Raw genomic sequence first — 11,065 nt, 5'->3', positions numbered from 1 at the left:
AGGGGGAGGGCAACTTCCCCGCACGAGGCCTCCGGGACCAGTGGCAACCCCGGGGTGCAGGGCAGCGGGTGGGCCACGGGTGTCGGGTGCTTGCTGAGCAGGGGGGTAAGGCGTTTCAGCCGAGAGCACTGTGTCCACGTGGCACAGGGCGCCCTCCTGGGTGCCACCTCCCCAGAACCCTTCCTTGGACATCAGGCATCCTCAGTCAGGTCAAACAGTGTAGATGACATGTCACTTGCGTCCTTTACACATACAACCTTTTTCAAAGGGTTGCACGCCCCCCGCCCACGAAGGATTGGACTTTAAGTCGGAACCATCCGCACAGCGTGGCGCCTTCCCCACCACCCTGGTGCTTTCGTGACACATTACTGAGGACTTCGGAGTTGATGAACTCCCTCACTTGAGGGAGAGAAGACTTCCAGGGGACGAGAGCGCAGAAGACTACGGGCACCGTGGTCCACAGGGCCAAAAGCCCACGCTGCGACGGCCCCCCGGATGCGCGGTCCCGCGTCCTCCAGCTGCTCTAGGTAGCGCCTCTCCACGCCCCGCTCGGCCTCCGCCCGCACTGCCAGATCGACGTCTCTCTGTGCCAATCAGAGGCGGGCCCGCCTCGGCCCCGCCCCCGCGCACGCGCCGTAGGCGGGGCGTCCGGAGGAGCGCGGCCATGGAGACCCAAGTGGTAGGTGGCCGGGCTGCGGGCCTCCGCCCTCTGCCCTGTACCCGCCCGTCCTGCCCGTCCCCTCTCGGTCCTTCGTCCGCTCTCCGGGTCTGCGTTCCCTCCACTTCTGGGCTGGCCGGGGAGGGTCTCCGCCCAAAGCCGCCGGCACCGGCCTGCGAGCGTACAGGGCCAGTCCGGCCCATCTGACAGAAACTCACGTCACGCTTCGTATCGTAGATCTTGAGTAGACAGGCTATTTTTCTTTTTCTTGAAAAAATGATTCCAAAGTGAAGTAAATTCGGCAGTAGACGGGAGCGCCTTGCGGCCGACACGCGGTGGGTCAGCCTCGGCGGAAGACGTGACAGGATTGTATCTTCACAGTCGACTCTGAGCTTCGCACAGCCGTTTCCGCACGGAGGGCTTTTCCTGCGGCACCCGTCCTCGTGCGCGTTGGCGGGTGTCCGCGCCTCGCACGTGTGCGTGCCCGCCCGGGCGCGGGGGCCCGTAGTGCCGAGCGCGCGCGCGCGCCGGTACCGTTCCCGGAGCCGGGCGTTTCGTGCGCCGTCGGGGTTCCTTTCAGAGATGCTTGTCTCACCCGGGCTCGCCCCGAAAAGGACACGCCGCGCTGCGGCCCTGAGCCAGGGGAGATGGGGCGCCCCACAGAGCTGCGCGGGCGGCTCTCCGAGGGCTTCTTGGTCGCAGGGCCACTGAAAATGCGTGCCCCACCCGGGGAAGGGCCAGTGGGTTACGTTGGTGACGGGGTTGGAAGGTGCGCAGATGCTTGTTTGAACCAAAACGGTGGTGCTCGGACCAGTGATTGGAAAACAGGAAGTTGGCCTTGAGCTGGAAACAGTTTCGGTGCCTTTCAGATTTTTGTTTCCCCTTCAAAAGCATCCCAAAGACCATTTGAGGGGAGTGTACCCCATCATGGAGGCTGCAGGGCTTCGAGAGCTCGCCCGGCGCGGCGTACCGCAGCTCTTCCTCCCGGAGCCTCAAGCCGGCTGGGCCGGTGCGCGGCCAGAGCGCGGACGGACGGGCGGGCGGCTCGGTTCCCCCCCCCGCGCCTCCAGGAGGTGACCCGGTTCCTTGAATTCCAGTCTGTGATCCTCCCGGTGCACGACGCGGAGCCCTGGCTGGACGAGTGCCTGCGGTCGGTGCTGCAGCAGGACTTCGAAGGCCCCATGGAGCTCTCGGTGTTCAACGACGCCAGTAAGGTACAGGGGACCTTCCGCCGCTGATGCGCCCCCTGCCCGTCGTGGTCTAGCTGCCCTGACCGGAGGCCCCTCTTGCTTTCAGGACAAGTCCATGGCGATCGTTGAAAAGTGGAAAGCGACGCTGGAAGGTTCCGGGATCCGGGTGGTCATTGGAGGGCACGACTCTCCCTCGCCCCGTGGAGGTCAGTTACTGTTCCGCCGCGACGGGGGTTTCGCACCGGCTTCCGCGCAGTTCAGATCCTGCCCGGGAGCGTCCGGCCGAGTAAGACGTGTGTTGATCGGAGACCGTGCGTCTCCTCCTTCGGGACGGATTAGTCTTCTGCCGCGGCGAGTGCTTTACTTACTCCGCCCGGCTAAAAGCTTTGGGTGTTTTTATTTCTGGTGTACCTATTACTGGTCACCTCTACTTCTTAAAGTTTTTTTCTTGCGACATTAGAAAAATTTTTGTCCAGTTTCTTTAAAGATTTATTTATTTTTAGAGGAGAAGGGAGGGAGAAAGAGGGAAACATACATCAGTGTGTAGTTGCCTCGCGCGCGCCCCCTACTGGGGACCTGGCCCGAAACCCAGGCCTGTGCCCCGACTGGGGATCGAACCAGCGATACTTTGGTGCGCAGGCTGGTGCTCAGTCCATTGAGCCACACCAGCCAGGGCTCAATTTAATATGAATTTTAGAATCAGTTTTTCTGTTTCTGCAAGAAGACCATTGGGATTTTGATAAGGCTTACGCTGAATCTCTAGATCAACTTGGGAGTATTGTCGTTTAGTCTTTCAGTTCATGAACACAGAATGTCTTTCCACGTCTTTTTAATTTCTTTCATCCACTTTTTATAATTAAAAATTTTTCTATATCAGTTATTGTAAAACATCTATATTAAGTTGTTTCTGAAATGTATATAAACAAGTTGTTTTTAAAAAATGAGTGTGAGTATTTTCTTTCTCTTTTTCTTTAATCCTCACTTGAGGACATTTTTTTCATTGCCTTTAGAGAGAGAGGAAGGGAGAAAGAGTGGGAGGGAAACATCGATTGGTTGCCTTTTGTATGTGCCCCAACCAGGAACAGAACCTGCAACCCAGGTGGGTGCCCTGGCTGGGAATTGAACCCACAGAGCTTTCTGTCTGTGGGACGACGCTCCACTCGCTGAGCCACGCTGGCCGGCACATAGTATGAGTATTTTTAAGTATTCTTTAATATGTTTTGCATCTTCTGTAGTTGAATGAGAATACATTGAAGGCATTTTGATAACTGTTGCGACTGCTTGTCTAATCTCCAACTTAAGAACAAGGCTGGGTGGCGCAGTTGACTAGAGCATCATCCCGATGCTCCCAGGTTGTGGATCCAACCCCTGGTCAGGGCACGTGCAAGAATCAACAAGTCTGTCTCTCCCCCCGCCCCCACTCTCTGGATGGTGGTGGGGGGAGAAGGAAAAAAAAGGCCAATAAATAAGAACGTGTTTTGCCCTTCACGTAATACCTTTTATGGGCTCGCTGTGACGTGAGCCACACCACCCCTGTGTGTGACCTGTCAGGGACAGCAGACCCGTTGGAACGCCGTGAAGAAGCGGAGTCCTCTGCTGTCGCTCTGACGTTGCGCAAGGTGGGCTCTGTATCACTCACTCATGAAACGGAGTCAGTTTGATTATGTCTGAAAGGACTGTTTACCTATAATAATATTTTCTCAAAAGGATAGAAAATATTATACAACAGAGATCCAAAGTGTCAATTTTCAGGAATGCTGGGCTATTGTAATTGGATTCAGATTCATTTATTATTATTTCCTACCATAATAGAGGAAAACATTTCTCATAATGTGGTCACTTGCTAAAGTCAAAATAAACACAATCCCTCCCTCTTCTCTCCAGGAGTGAGGAATGTCGCTGCCGCACTGGCCTGAGTTTTTCCGGCTGTGACCATGACAACCGGCTCCCCTCACAAAGGGTCCGGCCTCCCCACACGTCAGGCCCTGGCACACACATCTGACTTTCTTCAGGGCAATAATATTAAAGCAAATTCCCGGTCTTTGCCAAACAGAAGATTCATTGTGAGAAACCTCCAGCTTCCTCAGTGAGCGACGTTTTCCTTCGTGACCCAAATTCTTGGGTTTGATATTTTCCTTCTAAAACCCAACTCTAATGAGCAACTCTGAACAGAACTCCGGCTAATTTACATGTGCTTGCGGAAAGCCTCCTGCTCGCTTTCATTTTCCACGTGCTGCTCTTCTGTCTGGTTCCCACAAGGCCTTTCCTGGGGCTTGCCCTGCTCTCCAGCCATGACTGAGATTTGGCCACAGCTGCCGATCGGACCCCAGGGTCGGGAGCCAGGCGCTCTGCCTGCCTCGGGGCACTTTCTTCTCTGCCTCACTATCCCGGCAGTTTGCGGAAACCAGGACCACTCCGCTGACCCTCGGGGTGGGCCGAGCTCAAGGATTCACGCTTGAGATTAGGCTGCTCCCCTGTGTGAAAACAGTAGGGATCTGGGTCCGCCTTCAATGACCCGAGGGTGAGTGGCCAGTAGTGGCCCTCACTCCCCTGCTGCAGGGTGCTGGGCTTCGGGGCTCCAGGGAGGGGCCAGCCTCTCCCACCTTGGACAGGTGCTGTCGTGGTAAAGCCAGAAGCACCTTGGGTGTGGCCTGAAGCAAACACTTAGCTAGTGTCCCCTGGGGCCTCCACCCTTTTCCAGGTTGTCTTGGTTTTGAGCACCTGAGGGATTTGCTCTGTTCACTTTGAACACACCCGTTTTTGCTTTGTGTGACTTTTCTTGGTGGTGCCACATCTGGAACTGTGGTTAACACGATTCAGGTGTCAGCAACCTCTCCTCTAGGGAGAATGGTTACTGTGCCCCTAGAAGTCCCCTCAGCCCCTTCCTCTGGGGCTGAGTACCTCCTCCATCCCTGCCTGCCCTCAGCACCCAGGCTTAGCCTGCTCAGTGTCAACGTCTGTGCCCTCCGCGGGCCTGTCTCCTCAGCCCACGCCAGCCCAGGCAGCCGGGGCTCCCGCGTGCCCTTCCCTTGGTGCACCCCTCAGAGTGTGTGCTCTGCACTGGTTTTGCTCTGTTTAAACTCCAGCAGCCTCGAGTGCCTCCCTCTGCCCCAAACATGCATCCTCTTGAGAAGCCCCTGTAGGTCGTTTTTCCTGTTGGTTTCATGTGGCATTTAACCACAGGTAATCTCTGTACTCTCTTCTCCAGCTCATTTGTAACCTCTTTGAAGGCAAGGGTTTCTAAAGACAGTTAGTAAAATATAACACCCAGCCCTGTGTGGTGCGGCTCAGTGGGTTGGAGTGCGGTCCCACATACTAAGGGGTGGGGAGTCTGATTCCCCGTCAGGACACACGCCTGGGTTGTGGGTTCGATCCCCGGGTAGGGTACATGCAGGAGGCAACGGATCGATGTTTTTTCTTTCTGCCTCCCTTCCTCTCTCTCTAAAGTCAACAAACGTTTAAAAATACACATATGTATAAAACGTCCATACAGAAAAGTGCACTTGTCAAAACTGCTGCTCAGTTCATTCTCACAAACTGAACTCAGCATGTGACTAGCACCTGATGAGCTGACGTTTCTGGCCCCCAGGAGCCCTCTATGCCCCTGCGGTCACCCCTCTTTCCCCAGGTGCACCCACTCTCCTGGTTCCTAATAGCACAGGTGAATCTGCTGCCTTGCTCTATGCAATGTCACCACAAAATGTCTGCCACTGTGCTGGCCTCCTTTGTATCACCTGCACTGCATGTGGCCCAGGACAGCCTGTTCCCACGGTGGTGCACGGGCAGCTTCTCCATTCGTCCTCGGTGACCGTGTTCTGTGGGGCCCGTGCAGCTGCTGGGTCGTAGGGCGTGCCCACGTCCAGACGTTGACACTGCAGTGACCGCACTTTACGGCAGAAAATGTGCTCAGACAACTGCCAACCAAGTTCAGTGAGCTGGCGCCGACCGGCCGTACGTGCATGCTACCCCTGCCGCCGCCGACCCCGTCGTGCCTTTTGTCAGCCGAGGCCTTCAAGAAAGCCTTCCTGTCTGGACCCTCTCAAGCACTCCATTCAGGGGCATTTTCATTTTGTTTTTTAAAAACTATCCCCCAGGTCCAGTGAGCATTTCCTGCTTTCATACACTGGTGCTGGTGGACCATTCGTGGGTCAGCTTTGCGCTTGTCTCAGCCACTACGTGTGGGGTGAGGTTTTCCTCCCTTTCATTCCTCCTAAGGCCGACCTGAGGTCCCACCTGGTCGTGCGAAGCGCTCCTAGCTTTCCTGTGGTGCACACTGCACTGAGCCTTATGAAAGAGAATACCACTGAAAACCGAATTGTAACATGCTTTTTCTTCTTTTTAAACAGTTGGATATTCTAAAAATCAAGCAATAGCACAGAGCTCAGGGTCTTATCTTTGCTTTTTGGATGCGGTAAGTAACTTATTGTCTTATTTTAAATATATATACACACATATGTTGGTTAGATGATAAAATAAGATCATTTAATTAATCTTACATTTTAGTGTGGGTCTTGAAAATCATTATTCTAATATATTATGATCAGACTTAAAAGTTAAAGTTGATAGGTGTTTGCCATTTAATTACCATAGCCCTGAATGAGTTTATTAAGTTTTGATAAATAGGGTTATATGAAAAAGCAGAATTACATAGAAGAGAACCACATAAACAGGAATGAGGATAAAATAGGAAGATGGTGACAAATATAATTCCTAAAAGATTAAGTATTATATTAATTAAAAGATTAATAGCCTTGCCCTTGTGTGGCTCAGTGGCTGGCCCATTGTCCCGTAACCGGAAGGTTGTGGGTTCAGTTCCTGGTTGGGGCACCGATTCCCGGTCTGGGTGCGTACAAAGGCAACCAGTCTTTCATCGGTGTTTCTCTCTCTCCCTTCTTTTCTGTTTCTAAAAAAGCAAATGAAAATGTCCACAGGTGAGGATAAACAGAGAAAAGAGTAATAGCCTTAAGAATAAATAATCTGCGTAAATTGACAGGCAAACACAAAGAAAAATGGGTGGTGATAAATAGGAAAGGGTAGGAGCAGGGACTTCCCCAAAAGCGGATGTACAAATGACCAACTGCAGAAAATTTTAAATCATTTGCAATGAAACAAATTAATTAAGTTGGTGACACACTACTTTTAAAAACCAATTAACAAAGTTTTCAAAATTGCAGACAGCATTTGGAAAGTGTGAACTGGTCCTGGCGGTAGCGTCCCTGTGCACGGTGTCCGAGAACCCTGCAAGTCTTCCGCCCTGGGCCCCGGACCACGCGCGCAGGCAGTGCGGAGGTTCTGAGAGGCGTCCAGCGCTCTCTGCGGGACGGGAAATGGGGAACGAAACCGTGTGGGCTAGTGGGGTGACAGTGAAGGGGGGTGTGGCGGATCTGTGTGAGGGATTACTGTACCTGTTATTAAAGATTTGTAGTAACAGGACGAATGACTGTGAGCGGTGGAGCGGTGAATGAAGAATCCGTGCCTGCGCGTCCCGTGGGCACTCAGCGACGGGCTTTCTCTGTGAGGACTTTCAGGCACACTTGAAGAACGCCCGCCTGCACTCAGTCTTGCCTCGGTCTCCTTCCCTGGGCCTGGGGTGCAGGGCTCCCAGGCTTCGGTGCAGTGCAGTTCTTGGGGACCACTGTTTTCCTTGTCAGGGTCGGGCGTGGCCAGAGGTTCTGCTTGTGCTGAACTGATTCACACAGGAACCTTCTCTCCATCTCCTGACCACCTACCGCCGTGCGCAGGGTCTCCTGCACGTGGGGGCCTGGGGAGATGAGGTGCGTGTGCCAGCAGGCACCCTGAAACTGCCCACAAACAGCGCTGCTCTTGAAAACAAAGCCCCAGCCGGGGCTGCGGTTTCCTGTCCTGCTGCTTTGGTCTCTTTCATCCCCCCTCGTTTTTTCTTAGGCTAAAACTCCTCAGAGTTCTTGTTCTCGCACACAGGACACTCAGGTGTCCCTCTTGTTCCGGCACCTCCTTTCAGATCCTGCTCTGGGGCCTGCTTCACACCCTCGTGGCCCATCAGCGCTTCCACAGATACAGACAGTTTTTGCTACAAACAGGCCTGTGCAGGTTCTTGTGTGGGTAAACGTTCTTCTTAGGTGTGTGACCAGGGTCACGCTGTGACTCTGTTTCACATTTTGAGGAACTACCAGAATGTTTTCCAAAGTGGCTGCACCATCTTACATTCTCACCAACGATATATGAAAGTTATTTGATGTTTTTTGGATACATGGCATTTAAAAAACTTTGTAGATGTGAAGAAATTAACTTATCAATCTTGTATCCAGAAACCTTGCTAAATTCACTTTTTATCATTATTGTTTTTTATCGTCACTGGAGGGCATTTTGATCTGCTTTTGGGGGGGGCGGGGAGAGGAAGGGGGAGAGAGAGAAGCATCGATAAGAGAAGCAGTGAGCAGTTGCCTTCGCACACACCCAGACTGGGGACCCGCACCGGGACCCGGGATCGCACGCGTCGGCCAGGGCACTAAATCCACTTTTAATTCTAATATTTCTGGGTAGATTCTCTTGGATTATTTGTGTACACAGTCTTCTTCCCTCTTCCTAATCCTATTTCCTTTTTTTTTTTTTAACTTAAGTCTCAGTAGTTTGTTAAGCAGAAGTCATGAGCCTGGCCCTCCTTGTCTCCTTCCCAATCTCAGAACAGAGAGCTGACCCCTTCCACTGCGAAGCGTGTTGTTCGCGGTGGGCTGCTCCGGCCGGAAGCTGGAGAGTACAGGACGTTCTGAGACAAGAAGGGAGGTGGCGGTGCTTCAGACCTTCTGCTGCGACCACTCCCTCCCCACCCCGCTGCAAACGGTGCCCCTCTGCGGTGACACCCCTCCCCTGTCGCCCCCGGCCAGGCCTCCAGTCGCTTGTGCCGTGAGAGTTGCAGGCAGACCCCAGGGTCTGGCTGCCGGGGAGCATCCGAAGTGCCTTTCTGGTCTGGTTCCCGCTTTGCTGTTCCTTTCCTGTCTGTCTGGTGCTTCCCGTGAGTTAACGTGGGCTCCTCCCTGCAGGACGACGTGATGATGCCGCTGAGAGTGAGGCTGCAGCTGGAAGCGGCCGTGCAGCACCCGGCAAGCGTAAGTGCTGATGTCTGGTTCTGTGCTTTCCTGCCTCTGACAGCATGGCCCTTACAGCCTTCTATTTACTTACCTTTCTCTGTGTGAAGAGACCTGTTTAGTACTGATACCACTTCGTTTGGCTGGAACTGTGAGAAATCCACGCACAGACACTCAGAGTGCAGGTTCTCGCGGGCAGTATTGATACGGTAGTGTTTCCTTAGGGAAGGGTAGGAAGGTAGTGACGGGAACTGTTCACACAAGGGCACAATTTTGAACCGCTGCTCACCGTCAAAAAATCATCGATTCTTAACTGCAGATATTTTGTCTGTCGTATTCGGTGATTCTACAAAGAGTTTCCTTTCACCAGAAGGCCTCACCATCTAGAATGCAGACTTTTGCTTGAGTGGCTCTCTGGAGATACACGCTGAGTCACAGCCTTGAACAGATCGACCAAGTATATCAAATCCGCTTGTTAAATTCCGGTTCTGCCTCCAGGTGGGAGGAGCTGGGTCAGGGCAGCGTCTGTGGCGAAGGTCTGCAGACACCGCAGGGGGTTCCTGCGAAGGAGGGTGCGCCTCTTGTTCTGGGCAGCACTTGCTGCTTTCAGACGGGCACAGAGGGCTTCTTGGTCTGCTTCTGTTGTGTCCAGTCAGTGTCTCAGAAGTTGTGCACCTTGGACCTGAGGACACAGGCCAAGAGCTGCTGTGTGTCAGCTCCCGGCTTCAAGAAACCCTCCTGCCACCCAGATGGCCTCAGCTGTGCTCTCCTCACCATTAGAGCAGCTTCCCAGGTGGCCCTGAGCCAGCTTCTCCAGGACCCAGCGTCCTGGGCACTTGCTGAGGGCTCCCTCCTCAGTGGCCATGTGCGCCCACCGCCCCAAGGGAGCCCTGCATAGGGAGGTAGTCGCACTCCTTCTCGTGCGCCTTGCTGAGTCTGCTGATCCTCCCGATATGGGGTGTGTTTGACTCCAGGGGTCGACATGCCCTCCCCGGACCACGAAGGAACAGGCCCCTGAGCTCCACAGTAGCAGGTCCCCAAGGGCCATCGGCGACCGGCTGGTGCCCACTGTCCCAGCTGCACACCCTGCTCTGCCCTGGGGCTCTGTGGACGTGCGCGTTTCCCCCCAGTCCGGGGCCCTGCTGTCACAGCTCCCGCCCCGCAGGCCTGGCTGGCCCCCTTCTGCCCGCCTGCGGGGCGCCAGTCCTGCATCGTCCCTTCGGATCACCCGTGGTCTGCTGGCCCTGGGGAGTTCAGTGCCCCTGCTCCGCACCTGGCCAGCCTCGTGTGTGCCTGCGCTGCCTGGGATCCACCTGTTGGACCAGGAGTTCCCGGGAGCGGGACCCGTCTCCGTTGGTTTGTGTCTCAGATGAAAGACGTGCATCCAGTCGGTGCTCGGGTGTTAGCTGTGTGCTCAGGAAGTGGTTTCCGAGTGAAGGGGATGTAAATGGGATGGGGGTGCAGGAGGAGGGAAGAACCAGCCACGACACAGGGCTAGTGCCCCAAGAACTCACGCCGGGGCTCCAGCCTCCCCACAGCAGCCTGCCCAGTGCCAGGTGAGGGGTCGTTGCTGTAGCATTCAGCGCCGGGGTGGTGGGAAGGCAGCCGTGCAGTCTCTGTGCTGCCACAGCTTCCTTGCAGGGCATGTCGCCCGGGACGGCCTCCCCCAGACTCAGTGGTCATAGACTGTGGCCATGTCTACGAACCCTTCCCAGAGCACACAGGTCAGTGTTTGAGTGACCGTCAACAGCAGTATCCCCCAAGGACACGAACCTCACCAGGACAGGGTGGAGGCTGCTTGTGGCCAGTGAGCCCAGGTCAGAGCTGGAGCCCAGAGTGCAGGAAGGTGGGGGACTGCCAGCAGGCCTGTCCCCAAGGCGTGGAAGCTGAGAGGACATGAGGACCCTTCGTAGTAGCAGCAGGTACCCCGATGTAGCTCTGTGGCTCCCACCAGATTCTGAAAAGGTCATGAGCCAGCAAAGCCTGAGAGCCACAGCGTGTGCAGAGATGGACCCTGAGGCTCCGCAGTCAGGCTCCTCCGATGTTCCCAGTCTGGCGGTTTCCTTCCTTCACGTCCCAGTGGGGAAAGGTGTCAGAGCACGTGCCTGGACACACGGTGTTGAGACAGGTAGCTGCTTCTCCTGGGAACCACG

At 54.7% G+C, this 11,065-nt stretch overlaps 1 protein-coding gene across 9 annotated transcripts in view; it reads left to right on the top strand.

Moving 5' to 3' along the window:
- Window positions 1–246: 246 nt before the first annotated feature.
- B3GNTL1 (UDP-GlcNAc:betaGal beta-1,3-N-acetylglucosaminyltransferase like 1) overlaps window positions 247–11,065 on the top strand; it is a 34,695-nt gene continuing 23,876 nt past the window's right edge. For 7 of the 9 annotated variants that reach the window (XR_008425122.2, XM_053911060.2, XM_053911059.2 and 4 more), the window contains exons 1-5: window positions 247–679; window positions 1,756–1,872; window positions 1,955–2,054; window positions 6,195–6,259; window positions 8,868–8,933. Coding sequence is in view for 8 of the 9 variants with exons in the window: in XM_053911060.2 (XP_053767035.1) it covers window positions 665–679; window positions 1,756–1,872; window positions 1,955–2,054; window positions 6,195–6,259; window positions 8,868–8,933 (363 nt within the window). In the remaining variant the exon portion in view is untranslated. Of the gene's footprint in view, window positions 680–1,755; window positions 1,873–1,952; window positions 2,055–3,732; window positions 4,370–6,194; window positions 6,260–8,867; window positions 8,934–11,065 lie in introns of those variants that run through there. The other 2 variants (XM_053911061.2, XM_053911062.2) reach the window with 2 other exon arrangements.

The sequence above is a fragment of the Desmodus rotundus genome, chromosome 9 (genome assembly GCF_022682495.2).
Source record: "Desmodus rotundus isolate HL8 chromosome 9, HLdesRot8A.1, whole genome shotgun sequence".
In the NCBI taxonomy this organism is placed as follows: Eukaryota; Metazoa; Chordata; class Mammalia; order Chiroptera; family Phyllostomidae; genus Desmodus; species Desmodus rotundus.
This window is presented reverse-complemented; position numbering and strand designations above follow the sequence as displayed.